At 42.6% G+C, this 21,860-nt stretch overlaps 1 protein-coding gene across 1 annotated transcript in view; it reads left to right on the top strand.

Moving 5' to 3' along the window:
* The window catches only part of BMPER (BMP binding endothelial regulator), a 253,623-nt gene that overhangs the window by 19,388 nt on the left and 212,375 nt on the right, over positions 1 to 21,860 (top strand). Inside the window, exon 3 of the mRNA XM_039221814.1 lies at positions 10,269 to 10,368. Coding sequence (XP_039077745.1) covers positions 10,269 to 10,368 — 100 coding nt within the window. The remainder of the gene's footprint in view (positions 1 to 10,268; positions 10,369 to 21,860) is intronic.

Below are 21,860 nucleotides of genomic sequence, written 5' to 3'. Positions count from 1 at the left end.
GACAGCAGGGGCTCAAAAAATATTTACTAACCAGACACGGATTTTTAGTCAGATAGTTTTGAATTCTGCAGTGCAAATGTTTAACCTGCAGAAAAATACAGGTTTATAACCAAGATGTCACATTTCCTAAAGACCATTTGTTTTCCTGTTGACAGTTTTATCTCATTTTAGATGTTAAAAGACTTCAATAAGCTGTTTTATAGTGAAACTCTTTTAAAAATCAACTATTAATGGTAATAAGGGTTGACCCCTTGTTTTTAAAAATGGGGCATGAGGCTCCTGGGTGGTTCAGTCAGTTACGCTTCCAACTTCAACTCAGGTCATGATTTCATGGTTTGTGAGTTTGAGGCCCATGTCGGGCTCTCTGCTGACAGTACAGAGCCTACTTTGGATGTTCTGTCTCTCTTTCTCTGCCCCTGCCCTGCTTGTTCTCTCTCTCTCTCTCTCTCTCAAAAAGAAATGAACAGTAAAAAAATGGGGCACATGTTGTGAATCCCTTTAGCAGCAAGTTTATGCAATGTTTGGTGGGTACCTAGTCATTTCTTTGTAACACCTTAATCTGATGTGGATTATATGCAAAATTTGCATTTGTTGATTGATAAATTTGAAAATGAAAGCTAGTAGATTAAAACTACATTCTAAACCTATGAAATAAATCTGTGGCCTCTTCAGTTCTTCCTGACATCTGCATGTGGCCCTTGGGAAAGCCTTGGTAAAGAGAACACGCTGCTAATGGCCCTGGTGAATGAGTCAGACCAACCTTAGCTCACAGAACTGCCTTCATGTGGGAATGCCTTCTGGGGCTGGCTTTTCCAGTTCCAGCCAGCCAGAGGGCCCCTGCTTTCCTTCGCTCCCCAGCCTGATGCTCCGCAGGCTAACTGGACACCGTCTGTAGTCGCTGTCGATGGGGGGATGAGCCGGGAGCAGGGATCTTTCCAGCACCTGATGCATCACACCGCCTGTACTGTTATCCGGAGGCAGGACGGTAGGAATCAGCTCTAAAGCCTGCCATCCCAGGGGTCCCTTTGAAAGCCTCTGTGATTGCTGGTGGTCAGGGTCAATTGTGCAGATGTCTTTAAAAGTGTCTCACTAGTGACCAGAAAGTTACTTTGTCAAGATGACAGATGGACTGGGAGCAGCCCCTCCGCCCCGCCTGTTCCCTGTGATGTCAGCTCCATTGACTTGTCAAGAGCAGGTATTTTTGTAGCTCCCAACAGTGCACAAGCTTTCACAGGCAACCTGAGAGAACGCCTCTGTTCTGCTCTGTGAAAAATCTGCTCCGTGGCTCCTTGTTGACCCACAGGAGTGAGGGGCATGTGAGGACCTGGTGAGTCCCACCCACTGTGGGAGATGCAGGAAGCGGCATGCACTGATGAGGGGGGACACCCCTCAGGGCTGGCCACATGAGGAAGTGGTTTGCCACCCCCAGCCATCCCGGCAGGACACCAGAGGGATCTAAGATACTCCGTTTCCATGCTTTGGACATTTCCATTCTTGGCAGAGAGTTATCTATGTGCATAATGCATAGGGTCTGTTGACTTCTCAGCCTTCTTGTCTAGCCAGGGAGCCTGGCTTTTACATGGTGGTGGGTCAGAAAAGGCACTGCCGTGATCCTCTCTCCACCTATTTTTCCTGGACATCACATTGCAACCTTTCCTGCAGAAACTATTATTACGTTTAACTCCTTCACAACCTGGTCTCTCCAATATCCCTGCCAAACTAGTGGGCACCCTCCCTGCCGTCCCCCAGAGGGGAGGAAGTGTGGCTTCTGCCCTTTGCGTCGTAGATGTTGCTGGTGGTTAGAGTTGGCCTCCCGTCATCTGGAGAGTAAAAGTACTCACCAGAAATGCATACAAATGTTCATAGACTTTTATCTCCCCTTTCTCTCTCTCTCTTTTTTTTTTTTTTCGGGTGGAGGAAGAAGCAGATTCATTATTCTTCATGTGCTGAAGGGCGCACAGCAAAGTAACATCAACAGAGGTGCTGGGGACGACAGCTGGACCACTTGTGCTTGAGGCTGCGTTACTTTGAAGGACTCCATCCCCTCTCACCCCTGGTCAGGAATCTGTAGACATTTTCTCTGTTGCACCAGCTCCGGCTCCGTCCCACATCCCAGCTGTTTGATTCCCTTTTGGTCGGCTGGGGAGGAGAGAGGAGCGGGCTTGAGAATTTGGGCAAAATTAAGGAAGGATGCCCACATTTATTCCTCTCACTTCACATACTTGGCTTCTGTCTCCTGGCAAAAGGGGACACAGCCCATCTTCTGGTTTTCCATTCTGCTTCCGAGGGCTGGAGCCGTCAGAGCCGTGCCTGTGGCAGGGGCCGATGTGCAGAGTCGCTAGCTGCTTTGTGGCCCATCCATTACAGTTCCACGAACGTGGTGCTGCCAGCAGACCCCTCGCATATACGACACACAGTGTAATAAAAACCAGGCAGTGCTACTTTCTTTGGGCTACTATTTTTATTTGGTGGTTATTTCTTTTGTGTTCTGCCATCCCTAATGTTTTGGTTCCATTTCAAAATATGATTAAACAGAATGAGGAGCTGTTTGGCACTGCCCTGTTTTAAATCAGAGCTGTGCTTGAGTAGCCGGGACATTCTAATGGCCTGTGTTTCTTTGTTCTGAGAGTTCCTTGAAAAGGAAAAAAGAAAAAAAAAACAACACCAGACCTAAATCCTTAAACAGCATTAGAACCCAAAACAATCCCTTCCAACAAACGAAAGCCCATTAAAAAAGAATTGAAATGTTAGGTAAGTTAAATGTAAAAAGACCTTCTTATTAATCCCCCATTGCTTCTTCTGGCACGTGTCATATTTTCAAGGTACAATATCAGGAGAGCACTGTCATTTAGTGATATATTAGGGCCATATATCATCAGAACTCGTCTTTGTAGAGGATATGGGTACTAAAAGACACAATTCTGGCCAGACAGAACAGCAGGGGGTCTTACTTCTTTTCTCCAACCCCCACCCCCACCCCTCCTGCCTTTTTCTTTAATCTCCCTCTGTTTTGTGTTGCAGAGAAGTGAATTTCTTCATGGGATATGACTTGTTGCAAAATAATCGGGGGGCCCCGGTGGGCTTCATAAAGTCTTTTAAATGGCTGAGCTTCAAGGGCAGCTTTGTTCAGGGTTTGCACTATTAGCTGGGCTGGGGAAGACCGCATTTGCCAGCGTCCAGGTCTCCAGGGGAAAGCCTCGCTGAGCCTAGACAGGAGGAAGAAAGAATAACACTCCCAGATGTAGTGCGGTGAATTGTGTTGTCCTTGCGAGGTGCTTGCACATGAAGTCTCCAAAAATATGTTCTTGCAAGGTATTTGTGCCTTAAGACTCCAAAAGCGTGGCCTCCGGATGCTGCCAGCCTCCTGGGAGAGACTCCCTCCTACTCAAATCGAGGAAGCAATGACAGGGCCTGGAGGCTTCTGATCCAGGTTCTAATCTGTCTTGCAAAGGACCAGGCCCTCGGAGATTGAGACTTGTTTTGAGTTTTAAGCCAAAGACTTACTATGTCTTAAAATGCACTATTTTTACTCATGTGTTCAAAATGAAATCATAAACCACTAAGGTTTATAATGGTCTGAAAATGAGGAGTGCTTAACAAAGGCAAACATTTAAATTCCTAGCTGCAAGGAAGAGATAGCTCACTTTAGCCTTTGAACCAAACTGTGTAGCATTTTTATTTATTCACCGACACTGGTATCAGTGAGTCCTCACATTATATCTCTGCCCTGACTAGCTGTGTAAACCCGGGGAAGCCATTTAAACTCCCTGTGCCTCAGTTTTCTTATCCTAAAAATAGGGGTAAGTCGGTACCTTCCTGAGATTTGTTGCAAAGGCTAAACAGGACATAATACACAAAACGTGTTGAGGATAGTCTGGCAAATGATAGATTTTCGATAAATGCCAGGTACTCTTATGCTTAAGAGTTCAGCACCCGACCAAGAAAACTATATGCCACTTCATTGTTTGGTTAGCAATGGATCAGCTCTCTTGCTTTGGCTGTCAAGTGGATGTCCACAGAGTGGTGGAGGTTGGGGTTTCAGAGAGGTCTAGAAATGCTAATTTACATTAAAAGCAAGGGCCATTGATACCTGCCACCTTTCCTACCGACCTCAGACACCTCCCACCGCTTGTACTGACCTCACTCAACTAGGAAAGAAAAGAGATCTTGGGAAACATTCTCTTGGCTGGGAAGTTTGAGTCATTTTCCTTACTAAATGCCCTTTCTTCACCTTAGAAATGGTTTTGTTAATTTTTTTCTCTCTCCATTTTTTTTCCCTACTTTCATTGAGCTGGCTCAGAGACTCATGCGTGTACGCTAAAGGCTTTGTAGTGGACCAGACTCCCCCCACCCCCTTTTTTTCCTTCCAGCTCATTCTGTGCAAGAATTATGGGGAAGTCAATTGTACTATCAGTTATAGAGGGCAAGCAAGTAAAAGCTTAATTAAAACAATAAATCATCAATCAAATTTAATATTGCCACTGGCAACCACTGAACTATCTCAGTTCCCCCCACCCTCCCGGTGATTATTGTCTCAGAGATTAAGAACAGATTTTGTCCGAAGGAGACGGGTTGGAGCAGGTACAAACTCGTGTTGTCTCCTCTGTGAGTGCTCTTGCTCCCTTGCAAAGGATTTCCCCTGACCGTGTGTTCCAGAGAATCCCTGTATTTTATGTCCCATTTGTCAAAACCACTGACAAGCAATGGAACCTGCCCACTCTGGGTCTTTTCTTTCAGCCTTTGCCTACATCTCTGCATTCTAGAGCCATGCCATTCTGCAGTCCGGTCTGTTTGCCCAAGTCCCAGTGCAGCCCTTGTATGGTACCTTTGATGGGTTATCTTATAAAAGGGCAGGAGAGCTTGAGTGTCGGACCCAGGTGGCCTCTCTCCGGAAGATTTCCAGACTAGCTCAGCTACAGTCTAATCTTTTCCTAAAATCTCTACAGTCGTGGAGGAGCTAACCTAATTCTAATATGATACACCCATAAATTTTAATGCTGTGCCTTAGCAACTACCCTCCCTGGCTGGCCCCTTAATCCAGGCCTGGGAGCCAGGCTGTGTTCCCAGGTCCACTGCTAGCTAGCTCTTTGAGGGACCTGAGACACTTAACTGCATTGTGTTCCATTCCCCCATCTGCAAATCTTAAGAAACCTGTGAGGATTAATGAAATAATGTCTGCTGAGCTCTTCAGAAGAAAAGCGCTATGTAAACTTGAAGTATTATTCTTCTGTTTATGAGAAGTTTTATAATATTGCCTAGGAGAAATTGTGACCTGTGTTCAAAGGTACCATAAAGTTCCCTTTGGGTCTTTTGGGGCTGGAATTGGGTTACAATGGGGGACTTCAAGGAAAAATTGACCTCTTTAACTTCACGCATGGGGAGACTAGAAATTCCACGGAGAATACGTGTGCTGATGTCGGATCACCTTCCTCCTTGGGAAACTTGACATAAGATATTTGTATTCCCAAAACCAAATTCCTCCGTGAGCAATCTTGAGACTCTCAACTAGCGAAACACCATTGTGTGTGCGCTTCAAATAAATTCTCAGATAAAAATAATTCAATTAAGGGTCAGAATGTTCTATCTATGCTCACCGCCCACGATGGCTTTTTGAGTCAAGGTGGAATTCCCGCTCGGTGACAGAAGTTACACTGCAGCTTTTGTGCGATCTCCTAATGTCTGACATCTTCTTTCCTCCAACACTATATAAGTTTCTGGAGAATAGAGGAAGCTGGTAGTGTGGCTTCTCACTCCAACAGCATTGAGGACCATGGCACACGTTTCAGGTCTCCAGTTTGGCTGCCCTAGAACTTCACTGTTCCTTTATTTGTCAGAGTTGTCATTCTGGGTTTCCATCTCTTGACGGTAGCTGATGATGAAGGGAACAGACTAGTCAGGGTTAATATGGGTCCACCCCCATAGATGTTTGCATTTTGGTAGGGAGATTCTTCAGGGCCACAAAGTCCTATAAGCTCCTCCTCAAATAAGGCTGCTGTGATGGGGGTGGGGGGGTTTGCATATACGTAGGAGGATGGGATAGTCTTCAGGGCTTCTCATTTAAGAAAGACAGCCACTGTTACCTCTTCATCTGCTCTATGATACTCCCTGGCCTGTGGGCTTCATTGACATATTGAGTGTTGTTCATTTGGGCAGAAAAAAGTATCACAACTTCACAGCCTTCTTGATTTTCTGAAAAAGGATCTGGCACTTAGATTTGCTAGTTTGCCAAATGACAGCTGTTTGCCTGTAAGGCAGGGTTTGCTTTCATAAGAGACAAGGATTGAAGGGAAGTAATGCCATCTTCTAGGAAGAGACTCGTGTGGTCTGCCGCCTTCCTAATATGGCTATAAAGTCTCAGCAGGCAAGGCACCAGGTACTTTTGTTTTTATTCTTATTTCAAGAGATTTGAGATACTGTTTCAGAGTCTAAATATAGAGTATCTGCCTGCTGACCTTTCTCCCTGATCAGGCTCATCATGTTAGCTGCTGTGCTTACCTCTCCAGATTTCTACTTTATTATTATTTTAAAAATATAAATGAAAGGTCAGGTAATACTTTCCATATTTCATAATAGGACTGGTCCTGGAAGAATCTTAGAAAAAACAATCAAGACATTGGCTTGAAGTAGAACAAAAGCATGTGAAAAACCTTTTTTTCTAGTTGCAGAAAGCAAACAGGAAAATCTCACAGTGATGATCCTCTGTCTTCTCTATAACTCCACTACTACTCCCCTTCAGTGGGAGATCATTTCCCTCAACACCAGATGCTAAAAAATGTTCAGGAGCCACTAGCAGGTCTCCTGGTCCCAATTCCTAAGCCCAGGGAACTCTGTGCTACCATCTAGTGGCAGACTTCAGACACAACAGGCTGGCTGCGGGACTCCTGTTTGAACTTGGCTGTGGCTGGAGCTGTGGTTTGGCTCACATCCTTATAGAGCTTTGTTGCCAGCCATGTAGACTTTTTCTTTTTTACACCCTATGCCCCCCCCCTTTTATTTTTGCATGTTGGCACTTCATTTCATGTGCCTCCAGAGGCTATGTTTTGGGTTTTGATATATTTGGTGTTTTGGAAAGGAGACAGTAACGCAGATACCTTTGACAACAGGTAAATCACAGGCTGGCTGACCCTAAAAAGTGATAAACACCGGGAGACAGAGACAGAGCATGAAAAATGTGATAAGGCTTATTACTCTTAAACACTGGCTAGCTCTGTTTTTTAGAGTGTTCTGACATTTTCCTGCAATGCTTTTCTACTGCTATATCTGTTGCTTAGATTTGGAGAACCCAAGCTGGAATCTCTGGAAAGTTTGTTTGAGGATGCCAATCTGGCTTTCAGAGGTATATAGGCACAGCTACCTATCAGTATCCAGAAAGGTATAATTATCCTCATTACCAGAAAACAGCTGGTGTTTGTAACCTTCCCGTGGTTGGTGATGACAAAGCTCTGTGGAGTTAGCCTGCTGCTGTTAGCTCATTTCACTAGTGTGGAACCACAGCGAAAGCACCAGTCTCCCCTGGGGCTTCTGGGCCAGGACATTGTTTTGTTCTTGTCTGTATCCTGAGTGCCTGGAAGTAGCGAAGTGCAACATTTTTAAATGTTTGTCTTTGGAGTCAGACAGACCTCTGTTGGCATTCCAAATCTGCCTTTTGTGGGCCCCTGGGCAAGTTCCTTAACCTTGGTTCCTCATCTGTAAAATGGGGGTGATGTGGAAGTTTTTTGGTGAAAGGATGCATATAAAAGTCTTAGCACAGAGCCCTGTACATAGAACGTGTTTGGTAAGTATGAATCAGCATCAGAAAAGGTTTCTTGAGTGAAGAAGTGAGCCAAATGAGCCATAACCTGGCATCAGAGCAGAGGACACTCGGCAAGCCTGGGGATGAGGAGGCCAGCAGAGATGGGCTCCCGCAGGCATGACATCGTGCCGCTTCTCACCGGAGCCACCACCCCCAGCCCAGTGTTCTTGTCTCCTGGCAAAATCAGTGACAGCAGAGCGAGTGGTCTTATTTAACCTGCGCTTAAATTCACTCTGTAGCTGCTGGACTCAATTAAGGAGACAGAGGAATTGGCCTCTCACTAGCAATTCTCTGTAGTTTTCCTTACTTTCTTCGAGGGCCTGTGATTCTAAGCATGCACTTCATATCCTTGTCAACCAGACCCCAGGGAAATGATCAGATACGGCAGCTTGGTAGAATATGAGAAAACTCCAAATGTCATTAGAAAGGGGGAAATCCTGCACTAAATGTACAGCTAAAATTTAGGTTTGGGGTGTGTGTGTGTGTGTGTGTGTGTGTGTGTGTGTGTGTTTGAGAGAGAGAGAGAGAGAGAGAGAAGGATGGAGAGAGAGAGGGGTAGAGAGAGAGAACAAAAAAAATTCCAGATGTGCAGCTACAAACCATCTGGTTGGAATGACTTTTGAGCTGGACTGTAATTACAAACTATTTATTATGAATCTTGGGATCCTGTTATGGATTTTGACTGGCTCCCAGGTTTCTAATTTAGCAAAGTGTTCCTATACTTAAGAAAGTGTGTGTCTATTTATCAGACCCTGAATTGTGACTTATACCCGTTCTGATTGCCCTTAGAGCTTGAACTTCCCATGTCTGAGGATTTTTCCCTCCAGAGAGGAGATGCACTTGGGGGTGGCCCTTCCCTAAAGCTGCAGCCAGCTTTGCAGAAGCTGTGCTAACAGAAGTTCTCTTTAGAAAGTGTGTTCACTTCACAGATGTCTTGGGGTGGGGGTGGGGTCAGTATCAAACTATAGCTTGCAGGACCTGCACTTTGCCAAATGAAGTCACTGTTAATAATGCCAGGCAGCATATATAGCAGCATATATACCTGATCATTGCTCATAATGACTTTAGTGGTAGTGGAGGGGCACTATTAATATTTTAAAATATACCTCTTAAATTTGATTTGTGCCTGTGCTATGTATTATGTTTGTAACATGAGAAAAATTATGAGAATCAATCGGAGGGCTGTGACTTGCAGTGAGTCTTGATGCAACCATCATTATGAAGGAGACGGGGAGGGAAGAAGCTTTGCAGGGCTGGGAGCTGTGACAGCTTGTAGGTCTACCATCACTTAAGGGACTGCTTACAGTTCCTGAACCCGTCTCAGCCTCACTGGGGACAAGAATGCGCTCTGCAGATTAGCGGTTCTCAGCCCAGGCTGCACATTGGAATCCCCTGGGGAGCTTGGGAAAGCACCTAGGTTTGGTCCTCAGATCAATCAGATCTGAGCCCCAGGGGGTGGGAGACAGTGCCGCCTTTGTTAAGAACCACACAAGCGCCCTGGTTTGCAGCAAAGGATGAGGACCACAGATTGTAGGAGTGAATGAGGTTAGCTCCGTGAAGGGACACTACCAAGGGGGGAACAAGAATGGATTCCTCAGGTCATATACCTTCTCTGAGCAGCAGTTTTCTTGTTTATCCACTGAGGATGTGAATACTGCTCATCTCACAGAAGTTAAGGAGGAACGAAAGCCACAGCACCTAGCATCTAGAAGAAACTTATTGCAGTTCAAATCTTGTTAAGTTTTGTGACATAGTATTTTCGGTGCACGTGTTTCCAGTCTGTGTATAAACAGGCATATACATCATGTTTGGATCTTCTCTGAGACATTTTAACAGCTAACCTGTCAGGATAAAACCGAAGATGCAAATGCTCACCACACTTCATTAGCATACGTGCTAATATAATGCAGCTGTCCCATGGCTATAAAACACTGACGCCTGTGTCTCTGCTTGGCGTGGGGAATATTATTTTTTCTCGAGCTGAGCTGATTCAATACTCAACTTTGTCATTATTTGAGTTGGAACTTTAGATTGCTGCATTTTAATGCACTGTACTATTAAGGATTGTTGGACGGCTGTGTGCAAATATTTTTGTTCTCACGATGCAGTCCTGGCCCAGGTAGCCCAATGGGCAAAATATGATTTACACAAATATTATCGTTCCTATAGTGTGTACTAAAGAGAAACCTTAGAACAGAGCAGGACAACACTTTTCTCTCGGCGTTTGGTTATCTGGGTTATGTTGGTTTCTGAAGACGGGACTTTTCATCCCTTCTCGTGTGCCCTTCATCTAAAAGTTCTGTGTTTCTGGATGAATATTTCTGTTCCAGAGAGAGCAAAATCCTACTTGCTTTCCTGAGTGTTCTTGCCAAGATAAAGGGAAGATAGGAAGAGGGAGGCTAGAGAAACCTGTGTCAGGCTTCTGGGGATTCTGTTTGGAGTTGCTTTCAAATGTCTCTTGTCTCTTTTTGCCTAGAACAAGGAAGTGACCTGTAAGAGAGAGAAGTGCCCAGTGCTGTCGAGAGACTGTGCCCTGGCCATCAAGCAGAGGGGAGCCTGTTGTGAGCGGTGCAAAGGTGATTTATGTCTTGGCCGCCTTCTCTTCTGGCTGTCGCTGCGGGCATTTTTATTTCTCTTTTTCTCACCTTCCTCTTCACTTAGCTCTTGGCTGGGGTGCAAGTGGGTGTTGGGAGGGAAGTGGATGTGTGTGCATGTGTGTGTGAGTTTGGGGAGGTTGGTAGTAGTAGGGACTCTCCTAATGGAGTGAAGAAAGAATAGTGGCTATCTGCACATGTGGTTTCCTTTCTAAGGCAAGTGGCTGAAGTGTGACAGAGAAGCCGCAATCACGATGCCGATGTATGTGGGTATGCACGTGCGCATGCGCATGATGTCTTTTGTCAAGAAGTTTCAGCGGTTTTTCCGTTTTTTCCGGGCTGTATGCTTGCCCTGCCTTCCTCTGCCCAAGGAGTAAGCCGGAATTTTATCATTTTAACTTCAAAAATGAATCAGTAGTGCTCCCCTTGCCTTTGAAGCCTCTCCGTCATGTCCTGATTCCAACCTCATTTTCCACGGCCCTCCAGCGCACACACCCTCTCTTGAACATTGCTGTTCCTGCTGTGGCCGCGTGGCCTTGGCTCAGGTCTCTCCTCCCCACCTGTTCACATACTGCCTGTGCTTATGGCCCCCAGCCCTCATTCGTCTATGTTTCTATGGCACACAGAAGTCCACACAGGTTCTTCCCGGATGTGCTTTTCCTCCTTCATGACCTTGTTTGCGTTCAGTAAGTCCTTGGGGTCGCGAGCTGGGTGATGCTCTGATAGAGTGGGGCCTGCAGGAGGTACCAACAGCATCACAGCTCAGGATGTGGGCTCTGGAGTTACACTGCAATGCCAGAGCCCAGCGGCCCCAGGGTGTGGAGTGTTTACCAAAGTTCATGTCCATTGGGAACCTCAGTATGTGACCTTATCTGAAAATAGGATCTTTGGAAGTATAATTAGGTAAGGTAAGGTTATACTGGCTGAGGGTGGCCCCACATCCAATATGATGAGTGTCTTTATATCAGGAAGTGGAGACAGACAGACACACAGAGAAGACAACCATATTATGTGAGAGGCAGATATAAATACCTCTGCTCTGTTCCTTGGGATTCCCATGCAGTTGTTCTGGGGAGGGAGCTAGGTGTCTGTCTTTTTTTTTTTTTTTTTAAATTTCTTTAATGTTTATTTTTGAGAGAGTGGGGGAGGGGCAGAGAGAGAGGGAGACACAGGCTGAAACAGGCTCCAGGCTCTGAGCTGGCAGTCAGCACAGAGCCCGATGCGGGGCTCGAACCCACGAACCGCGAGATCATGACCTAAGCGAAAGTTGGATGCTTAACCGACTAAGCCACCCAGGCGCCCCTCTTTAATGTTTATTTTTGAGAGAGTGGGGGAGGGGCAGAGAGAGAGGGAGACACAGAATCCAAAGCAGGCTCCAGGCTCCGAGCTGTCAGCACAGAACCCGACATGGGGCTCGACCCCACGAACTGTGAGATCATGACCTGAGCCAAACTCGGACACCTAACTGACTGAGCCATGCAGGCCCCCCTCTGAAGCCCATTTTTAATGACAACCCATGAGTCTCAATATTCAGCAAAGATCCTGTGAACTTTTTAAAAGACACTATTATGTAAAATCCACATTTCAAGATTTAATGCCCAATTGTGTGTTAATAACTATAGTTATTGTAGTAAACTATTGAGTTAAAAAATTAAAATCTTAGAAAGCAAAATCGAACCAAACAGAGATAGAGGTTAGAGTTTTACCACAACAAGCAAAGGAGCACCTAGAGACCATAGGAGGCGGGAGAAAGCAAGGAGGGGCTCTTCCCAAAGCCTTTACAGGGAACACGGCCCTGCCAACAGCCTGATTTTGGACTCCTGGTCTCCAGAGCTGTGAAAGAGTAAGTGTCTGTTGTTTGAAGCAACCAAGGTTGTGGTAATTTATTACGGTAGCCCCAGGGAAAGAATACAGCAACAACTCTACATAAGCAGGTAGAGATATGGAATCTCTCTCCCAGTTCCCGATTCTATACAATGCGGATAATAATTGTGTTGGAGGCATTTGAATGGGAAGGTCCATTCAGAACACTTAGCACAGGGCCTAACGTGTAAGTATTTCTCAGTTAATTTAAGTATAGTAGGTGCTCTTCAAAACCTTGGTGGGCTGGACTATAAAATATTATTTTTTAATATTTTTATTAAAAATAGAAGCTTTTTTGGAGCAGGGGTGAGTGGGCTGGGATAATATTTTTTCAGAGCCTTCTTCATCAACCATTTACTTTTTGCCTTCTTCTTACAAGTTGGGAGTCAGATGTTTTACACATTTGACTTCTGAGAGCTATCAATGTGAGACCTGAAATGGTAATTTATTAGGAATCTCCCAAGCAGATGGTCAGATACAGTGATTCTAGTGAAAAGCACATTAGCGAGCTCAGTGTGTGTCCAAGTTGCCGTTGGTTCACCTTAAAGAAGCTTCTCTGTTCCTTTATTTTTTAAACTGCTTATTTGCCATCTGCATCTTTCAGTGATTAGTAAGGCTGCCTTGCCAACGAGAGGCCGGGTAGGTTCCACAGGATGGAAACACCGTGTGTCAAGGGAACGTGCCCAAGGCTTTGGGTTTGCTTCCCCATTAACTGACACAGAAGGGAACTTTCTGTTCTTGTAGTGTGTGACCGTCTTTCCTGATTGTCCTGCTGTTTCCTTTATGGTCATCTTTCCCTCTGATTATCCGACTTTCCCCAGGGAAAGAGATACCTAAGACAAATCCATTTCTGGAATGCTCTTTTTGAGCTTAAGAAGATAAAGTTCTTCAAATTAAACTGGGCCCAAGAATAGACCCGGGAATTCAGCATCCAGCATCCTGAAATCTCTTTCTGTTAGTAGTGTCAGCCTTTTGGGGAGGTCAAAATCCCCAACCTGCCCAGAGGTGGTCCTTTATGAGAGAGACTCTTGAACACATCAGAATTCTCAAGCTCAGGAGGTGGATGTTAGAGACACCCCTTCATTTTCTTTATTTCTACTCCATCGCACAGTATTTGTCTCATGGATTTTAAGAGACACAATTGTATTCGCTCTTAGCTACTGATTTATTTATGTGTTTCTGATCACAATAGTAACATATGCTCATAGAGGAAGCTTGAAAAATAGTCTAAAGTGTAGGAAAGCAGAAAATAAATTTACTTATAATCCCATCACCCAGAGTTACGATTGTTAATATTTAGTATATCTCTTTCCATATTTTTTCCCTGTGTAAAAGTGTTTATCTAGCTAATGTCTTACTACTTATGGCACAGTATTAAAAAAAAAAAAAGATTTCCACTTAACATCAGGGCATAAAATCTTTTCAGCTAACTTGGAAATATTGCCCTTGATGGGTACATAAGATTCTATTGTGGGAAGATTATCAACATTCACTGGGGCATTCTTCATTTCTGGGCATCGAGGTTGTATCTTAGATTGGGGCACTGGGGAGGGTGAAAGACAAACAGCTGAAGCCAAAGAGCACGCACAGTGAAATAAAAATGACTGGAAAGAGAGAATCAAGAAGAGCATCAACCTGGGTAGGGAGATGTCAGTGTGAAGCCCCAGACCACTCTGGATTTGGCATCCAAAGAAATCTGGGTGGACCTCTCCTTAACTCTTTGGCACCCTTCCTTTTACGCAGCAGGAAAAACAATAATAACAACAAACTAGCTGTGTTTCTCAGAAGTCCTCTTCAAAGCAGCATCCTCATGCTAACACTGAGGGTTTTGACTTTTCTTACTCAAAGAGAGTGATTCAGTGAGGAATCGTATTAATGAGAATTTTGCCGATAATACTTGATTTTGGAGCAGAATGAGGCAAGATTGCCTCAGGGTCAAATAATTTTGATCAGATCAGGGAATAATATGCAATTAGTTTTTCTCAGCAAAGAAATGGAGCCTCTGGTTTTGGATCAGTTAACACATGGTCAGCAGAGAGCTGATGAACTTTATTCCTCTGTGTTTTGAAAGGCATTTACACTCAAGGATACCACCTTATACTCATTCTAAAGTTGCTCATCAGATAATTTAGGCCACAGTGAAGTCAGGTTTCTTGTAGAGGTGAGTACAGCATGTAGTCCACCTGATGGGATAAGTGGAGGGTGTATCTACCAGGCTTCCCAGCAGAGGCAGCCAGCCCTTCTAGAAGAGCCTTTCTACCAGCAGGTATGCAGAAAGGTGAAGTCTAGCATTGCTAACTGGGTGAAGCAATAGTGAAAGCTTGATAGTTGCTTTGACTTCCCATTGAGTGTTGTTTTTTATCTGTCCTTTCTCTTACCTGAGGGAATCATGAGTGTAAGTAGCGATTCTCAAAATGCAATGGACTACAAGGTCACCTGTTACATGTAAATTCCTGGGCCTTGCCCTGTAATAATAATAGTAACTGAGATCATCTTTCTCTTTATTCAAATAGCAGCAGCTACTATAGGTAATCCTTACTCAGCGCCAGGCATTAAGTCTTCCACAGGTACTGTCATAACCCCATCTTAAAGATGAAAAAAAATGGTAGCACTGAGATGTTTAGTGACTTGTCCAAGGTCACAGAGCTAGTAAATGATGGAGATGGGGAACAGACTACGGTCTCACCATTAAGCTTGTAGGCCTGTTATATCTGGGTCCCTGATTCTGCATTTCTAGGTCTCCACTGGGTATCTCATGGGGGCTGAGGCTTGAGAACCACTGCTACCAGATAAAGAATGGACAGGAAGACAGAGGTGGGCCTTCTTGATGAGGGAATGTGAACCATGTGTTTAGTAGAAACTGTTGGTTAATATCTACTTCAATCAGTGTATCTTTGGGGTGAAAAATCTCTTTGCCCTCTGTAGCTGTGAGGCCATATTGTTTCTCTGACTCTATGTACTCCTCTTATTTGGAAATTTTATATTACTACAATTATGGTATAAGAGATGAAGCCAAATAGATTAATGACCAAGAAAATGTAACCAAAATGTTGAAGTGCTAGAGAATGCATATCAAAACTCTTTCCCAGTTATTCAGTGGTGTGATAAATGAGGGGGAGCTTGATCCCCAAGAATTGGTTAACAACCTACCATCATTTGTTGGGACTATCTGTTTTCTCTTTGGACTTTTCTCTCTTTCTCTTTCCCTTTTGAGAATAATTGTATAATTTTAACTTTAGTTCAATTTGCATTAATACATTATTGTACAAAAATTAAAAGGGAAAAAAGTCCTATTTGAACTAGAAACATCCACTCTTCTCAGGAATAATAACTATTATCAATTTATTGGATCTTTCTCAGGCATTTTTTAGTTTATTACATATTCACACATATGTACATATACATATATATGTAGGTTTTTTTTTCATATGGTATTTGTATTTTATTTATGCCTAAGTTATTTCACATGACAAAATACTTTCAATGTTCATCCATGTTGTTGCAAATGGAAATATTTCACTCTTTGTTATGGCTGAGTAGTATTCTGTATATATATGTAGTTTTATATGTGTGGTTTTATTTTTACATAAATGGAATTAAGTGGTGCATAATCTTTTACATTTTACTTTTAAAAAAATTTCAACAACAGTAGGCCTTAGGAATTTTCCCATGCTAATTCATGCTTTCTAATCATTTATGGATTTCATAGCATACATGTACAGTAATTTATTTAACTTCTCTCCACTGATAGATGTTCAGATTTTCAGTTTTTTGGCATGAAGGGAACCAACTTGCATTGACTGTTGTGCCCTGATGTGTATGTTTCTTAAGGATAGAAACCTGGAAATCCATGTGCCATGGGGAGAGGTGTGCAAATGTTCAGTTGAAAAGAAAATTACTCACTGGCCTTCAAAAAAGGCAGGGCTGGTCTCCTTTCCTATTCCGCTCACAGTTTTTAGGTCCTTTCTTTCTAAAAGGTGATAGATGAGAAGTGGGAGAGTTAGTGTGATACCTGGCAGCATTTAGAGGTATCAGCTGCCTTCACCTTAAAAACTCACCACTGCCCATTTTTCCGATTCCCAATTTAGACTGCTACATGGACACTCTTACCCAACTTCTTCCCTGTTCTCGACTCACCCCCATGGTACAGGGGATATTTTCCTTCCCCTTTCTGTGGTTCAGTGAGAAATGGTAGCAGGTGCCTTTTAAAGAACCTAGCTGAGGACCATCAGTTGCTTTCCTGCTTTTCAATGTAGTCTAGAAAGCACTGACAGTTAACTTAACAACTTAATTTAACAAGTTAACACTTGAATGATACTATTTTCATAGAATTTCGCCCAATGTTGGCAAACTGCAGTTTTGAATTGACGAGATTTAGAATAGAGACTCAATAAAGAAAGGAGGAAATATTTAACTTGCCTCTTATTTCCTTTTTATTTATTTATTTTGAAAGAGAGTGAGCAAGCAAGTTGGAGAGGGATAGAGAGAGAAGGAGGCAGAGAATCCCCAGCAGGCTCCATGTTGTCAGCACAGAGCATGAGCTGGGGCTCCAACTCATGAACTGTGAGATACTGACCTGAGCTGAAACCAAGAGTCCAGCGCTTAACTGACAAAGCCACCCAGGCACCCCTATACTTAACGTTTTATTCTGTATGTACTGGCCTATATTTGGGCCACTTCTATAATCAGTGTTCATAGTTTATTTATGATTACATGAGGCCTAATTCCAATACCTTAAATAATTACGATGTTTATACTTATTGCATCTTGGTCTTTATGACCATGTCCATTCTTTAAGGATCTTTATGAGCTATTCCCATTCTTTGCTTGAGGGTAGGCTGCTGATCAGGAACACAAATTCATGATGGCATTGTTCCTACAGGAAAACAAGATCTTCTATACACCGATCACCTTCTGGTGTCATTGAAAGTGGAGCCTGTTTGTATCTCCCAAGAGGTCTGACTCAGATGCGTGTGAGGGCGGTGGACATTTGCCTTTCCAGTTAATATCCTTGAAGCCCTGTGAATACTGAGATGTGAATTGTCTGATTGATTTTAAGACCCCATCCTCACTATTATCTTCACAGTAGTAGCCCCGAAGGGACTGTTCCCAAGTGCAGGATACTAGTTTAGTTGGTTTATGCTCACCACATAGTCCTTACTTATGCTCAGTACTGAGTCCTTATAAGAGTGAGGTAATTTCTACCTTTTTCATTTTACGTGTGAGGTAACTAAGGGCCCAGAGAAGCTAAATTATTTATTTGCCAAGGTGTTAGTGACTTAAAGCTTAGCCAGAGGGTGTCCATGTTCTTAGAGAGCTTGCTCTGTGGAGAGGCAGAAGAATACCCACTGGGGGGTGGGGGGGCAGGATGTTTTTTAGGGAAGAGCTGCCTGAGTGCAAAGGGAAAGGGAAGGACGACAGCCTGTGGGAAAGGGACTGGGGAGTGTTCCAGAAAGCTTTCCAGAAGGGGAAACTTGCTTTCATGGGCAAGGAGTTTAACCCATCCAAAGAGGGCTGTTGAAGGGAAAGCTTGGTAAAGTTTCTGGGCTTTCCTTTAGACCTACCGAATTAAAACAAATCTGAAACAAGTTTTTCTTTATCTGTTGATTGTTTGGAGGAGAGAGGAAGAATCAGATAAAGATGTAATAGAATCCTATTATAACTTCTAGTTATTTTCCTCCGAAAAAGACGTTGATATTGAAAATGAAGTTGTAGTGTAGATGTGCTTGATGACAGAAATATGAAAATTCCTATTTCCAAAGAATTCTTAGAAAGATTGTTATGTGTATATATGTATATGCATGCATGCATTTGTGTTCTTATTTGTTTCAGTCAGATTGCTTGTGTTTCATTCATTCATTTATTCATTCATTCATTCAACAAGTATTTACTGATCTACATGTTGGGTATTTATTGGATGAAATTGCTTACCAAATTATTTTTTAACTATTATGAAGCCCAAATATCCTTTAAAAACAAAAAAAGTAAGTAAGTTATAAATAGTTCTTCTCAAGCAAGTATTTCAGTATACTTCTGAGATTATTTTATGTTAAAGTGGTTATACATTTTTATCCAAATAGCCTAACAACAGGGCAAAGATTAATCTAATTTGAAAAAGCTCAATATTGTTTGATGAAAACAAATGAGGTCATTGAGAGACAAACAGACGGTGTTGGCAGCATTTCTGTATTTACTTGGACTAAGAATCGCCTTTTAATTTGGGGTTCTTTCATGAACAATAATGTATTTGTTATCTGAATATATGTTTGTTATTAGTGGATCATAAATGAATAAGGTGTGTTTCCAACATTTATAGGTCAAATTCCATCCTCTTTCTTCATATAGAGCATGAAATATTAATTGTCTGCAATACTTTGATGAAAGATATAAGAAAATAGTCTTTCATTTGTCAAGTGGAATTTATTTTCCACAATCTTCTCTTGTCTTTGGTTTCTCTGTGCTTTGTCTTACTTTCTATGGGTTGTGATCCCATGGGTTACATTTTTTAACTTTTATATTTGATTTTTAAAATATCCCATGATGTCTCCTGAAATGCAAGAGGCAAAATGTAAATATTTGCATACTAATTTCTAAAATTGGTCCAATCATCTTGGGCTCGGATAAGTAAAAATTAAGAGAGCACAGCATACCTGGAGAATTTAAAGGGGATTGGGCTCATTTATATAAACCAATTACTGACCAAAGTAGAAGGGAACTATGAATACTGGTAAAAGATTGAACGTTATTAACAATACATTGTCTTTATACAATTCAAGGTCATGAATAAGAGGCCTCTTCTCAGTGTTGTTTGGAGAGTGACCTGGAAGATGACCATACTGCTTGTGGCTGTTTGAGGGGAGGCAGGCACTTACCATATAATAGGAATGAACATTTTTTTAAAAAGGCTTATTTAAAAATAATCACACTCCCTATGTTGACAGAGTAAATTGTCCTATTGTTTAAACATTTTAAGATGGAAAGGCTGTTAGCCATGCGCAAATCGAGTTGTTTGCTTTTAATCAAAGTTCTTTTGGCAATCCTAAGGGTGCATTGATTGTTGCCCAAACAAGAGTGGCTCTTTCCTCAACCTCTGTCTTCCACTTTTTAAAAGACATGATCAAATTCTTTGGTAGGTATTATATGTGATTCACCCAGATGCAGTTTGCCCCAGGTTTTACATCCTGAATAAGGAATGAGCTGCCTTCAGGTTAATGCTCTAGTGGTCATTTAAACTATAGTGTGAACTTCAGTCAGAATATTTTGGAAGAAAAGACAAATTCCAATGTTTAGGTTTTTATAGATATTGTTATATTTAGACTTGAGGGAATGCTTATTATTATTCTGACTTAACAGATGGGGAAACTTTGCTTAGGGATATGAGGTGCTGTTTTTGAAGTTCCCACAGTTGCTAAAGGTAGGGAAGGGGAGTGACTCCAAATGCTCTGTTCTTCCTGGTATCACAGGCCTGTGAGATAAGAAGGAAGGAGGAGAGACCCAAAGAATTAGAAGGGCTCTAGAAATAAAGGAGAGAGAAAATTGCTAGCTTCAGTATTTGCCTTGCCACACCCCTTCTCTCTCCATGGGCTTTTATAGCATGGGTGGACCCACAATTTCATTTATTTTTGAGAGCAAGAGTGAGCATGCGCAGGGGAGGAGCAGAGAGAGAGAGTGACACAGAATCTGAAGCAGACTCCAGGCTCCGAACTGTCAGCACGGAACCCAATGCGGGGCTCGACCCCACGAACCATGAGATCATGACCTGAGCTGAGGTTGGACACTTAACCGACTGAGCCACCCACGCGCACCTGGACACACAATTTAAAAAATAAAATTTTTTAATGTCTTTATTTTATTTTGAGAGACAGAGACAGAGAGCAAGTGGGGGATGGGCAGAGAGAGAGGGAGACACAGAATCTGAAGCAGGCTCCAGGATCTGAGCTGTCAGCATAGAGCCCGACATGGGGCTCGAACCGATAGAACATGAGATCATGACCTGAGCTGAAGTCGGAAGCTTAACCAACTGAGCCACCCAAGAGCCCCAGGACCCACAATTTCAAAGGAGATATGTGGGTAGAGAAGTTTTGGGGTGGTGATTGAAAACGACACATGGCTTAGGAGGTGGTGGCTTTTTTTTTTTACTACCTGACATTTTTTGGGAACCCCTAACATAACATTTTTTCTCTTTAGTATCTGTGACTTGTTTATACTGCAGCAGTGTCCCAGTGCAACAGCTTAGATGAGTTTGATCTCTTGTATGTGTGTGCCTGCTTTCATAAAATATTTTATATTTTTAATTGAGAATGCATTCATACAATTAAAACTACACAAAGTATCTGTAGTCAAAGTAAGGCTTTCTCCCACTTTGGACTTCAGCCACCTGATACCCTTTCATGGAGACAACGATTTACCAGATTCTTGGGGATCCTTCTAGAGCCAGCCTCTATGTAACTGTATATGTGTGTTTAGACGAAAGTCTCCACTTTACTTCTAGTAGTTTGAATGCTGAGATGCTAACCTATCAGTTCAACATCTTGGGAAATTGTAGTGCTCTGAAAGATATCCTACCATTGAGCTACTCAGTTCCAGTTGCCACTGTTTATTTTTACCATGATTTTGAGCTTAAGAGAATTTCTGATATGTTCCTTGATGAAAGTTGTTAGATTAATGGAATCCTTGCATATGTATTTTAACTTATGCAGTATGACTAAATTTATCTACTCTGTCCCATAAATTGAGTGGGGGTTGTTTACAGGTTTTTAAAAAGAAAAAAAAAACATAACAAAAGAACTAGAGGGGTTTATTTTTTTCCCCTTTTTCTCTAAGTGAAAAAAGATGTATAAAATGTTAGATTTCATAGATTGGCTTCCCATAATATAAACCAGGCTATTTTGGCATCTAAATAAAAATGACCCTATATGTTCAAAAAAAAAATCTTGTTAACATTAAAATCATACTTTACAAAAATCTGTTTTAGTTGTTAAAACTAGTAAGAAAACATGAAACAGAGATCAACTTTCAAATTTGTCCCAATCCATTGATTCAGGGCCTCTGTTTTTTAAATTCTGTAGGATTTTGGAAGGTACTTCAAGTGAAGAGTTTGTGGTTGCCTTTAAGTTAGAAGATTAGATTTCCAAGGCTTGCTCCTGGCTTGGGTGCATCAGTTTTCAGTTTTCTAAAGTGGGCAAGTTGAGGATGTTTTCACTCTGGTGGAGAAACTTGGTGGCCCTGGTCTCCCTGTTGTATCAAATACAAATACCTCAATCAGGTGTGGGGCTGACAGCAGTATTAGAGCACAGATGTTCTCTCCATTCAGCTGCTGATGCATAGTCTATGAATTTTCTGTTTGTGCATAACAAGCAATGACAAGCTTAGTGCCCTAAACTAACACTCTTTATTGTCTCATAGTTTCCATGGGTTAGGATTCTGGGCATGGCATAGTTGGGTCTCACAAGTCTGCATTTAAGGTCAGCCAGGGCTGGGGTCTCATCTGAGGCTCAAGGTCATCTTCTAACCTCATGTTATTGTTAGTAGAATTCAGTTTCTTGCAGCTGTGGAATAGCTTGCTTCTTTAATGCCAGCAGGAGAGCATCTCTCTGACCTACAGACCTTTA

The sequence above is a fragment of the Hyaena hyaena genome, unplaced genomic scaffold, assembly GCF_003009895.1.
Source record: "Hyaena hyaena isolate Hyena2069 unplaced genomic scaffold, ASM300989v1 scaffold_1021, whole genome shotgun sequence".
NCBI lineage: Eukaryota > Metazoa > Chordata > Mammalia > Carnivora > Hyaenidae > Hyaena > Hyaena hyaena.
This window is presented reverse-complemented; position numbering and strand designations above follow the sequence as displayed.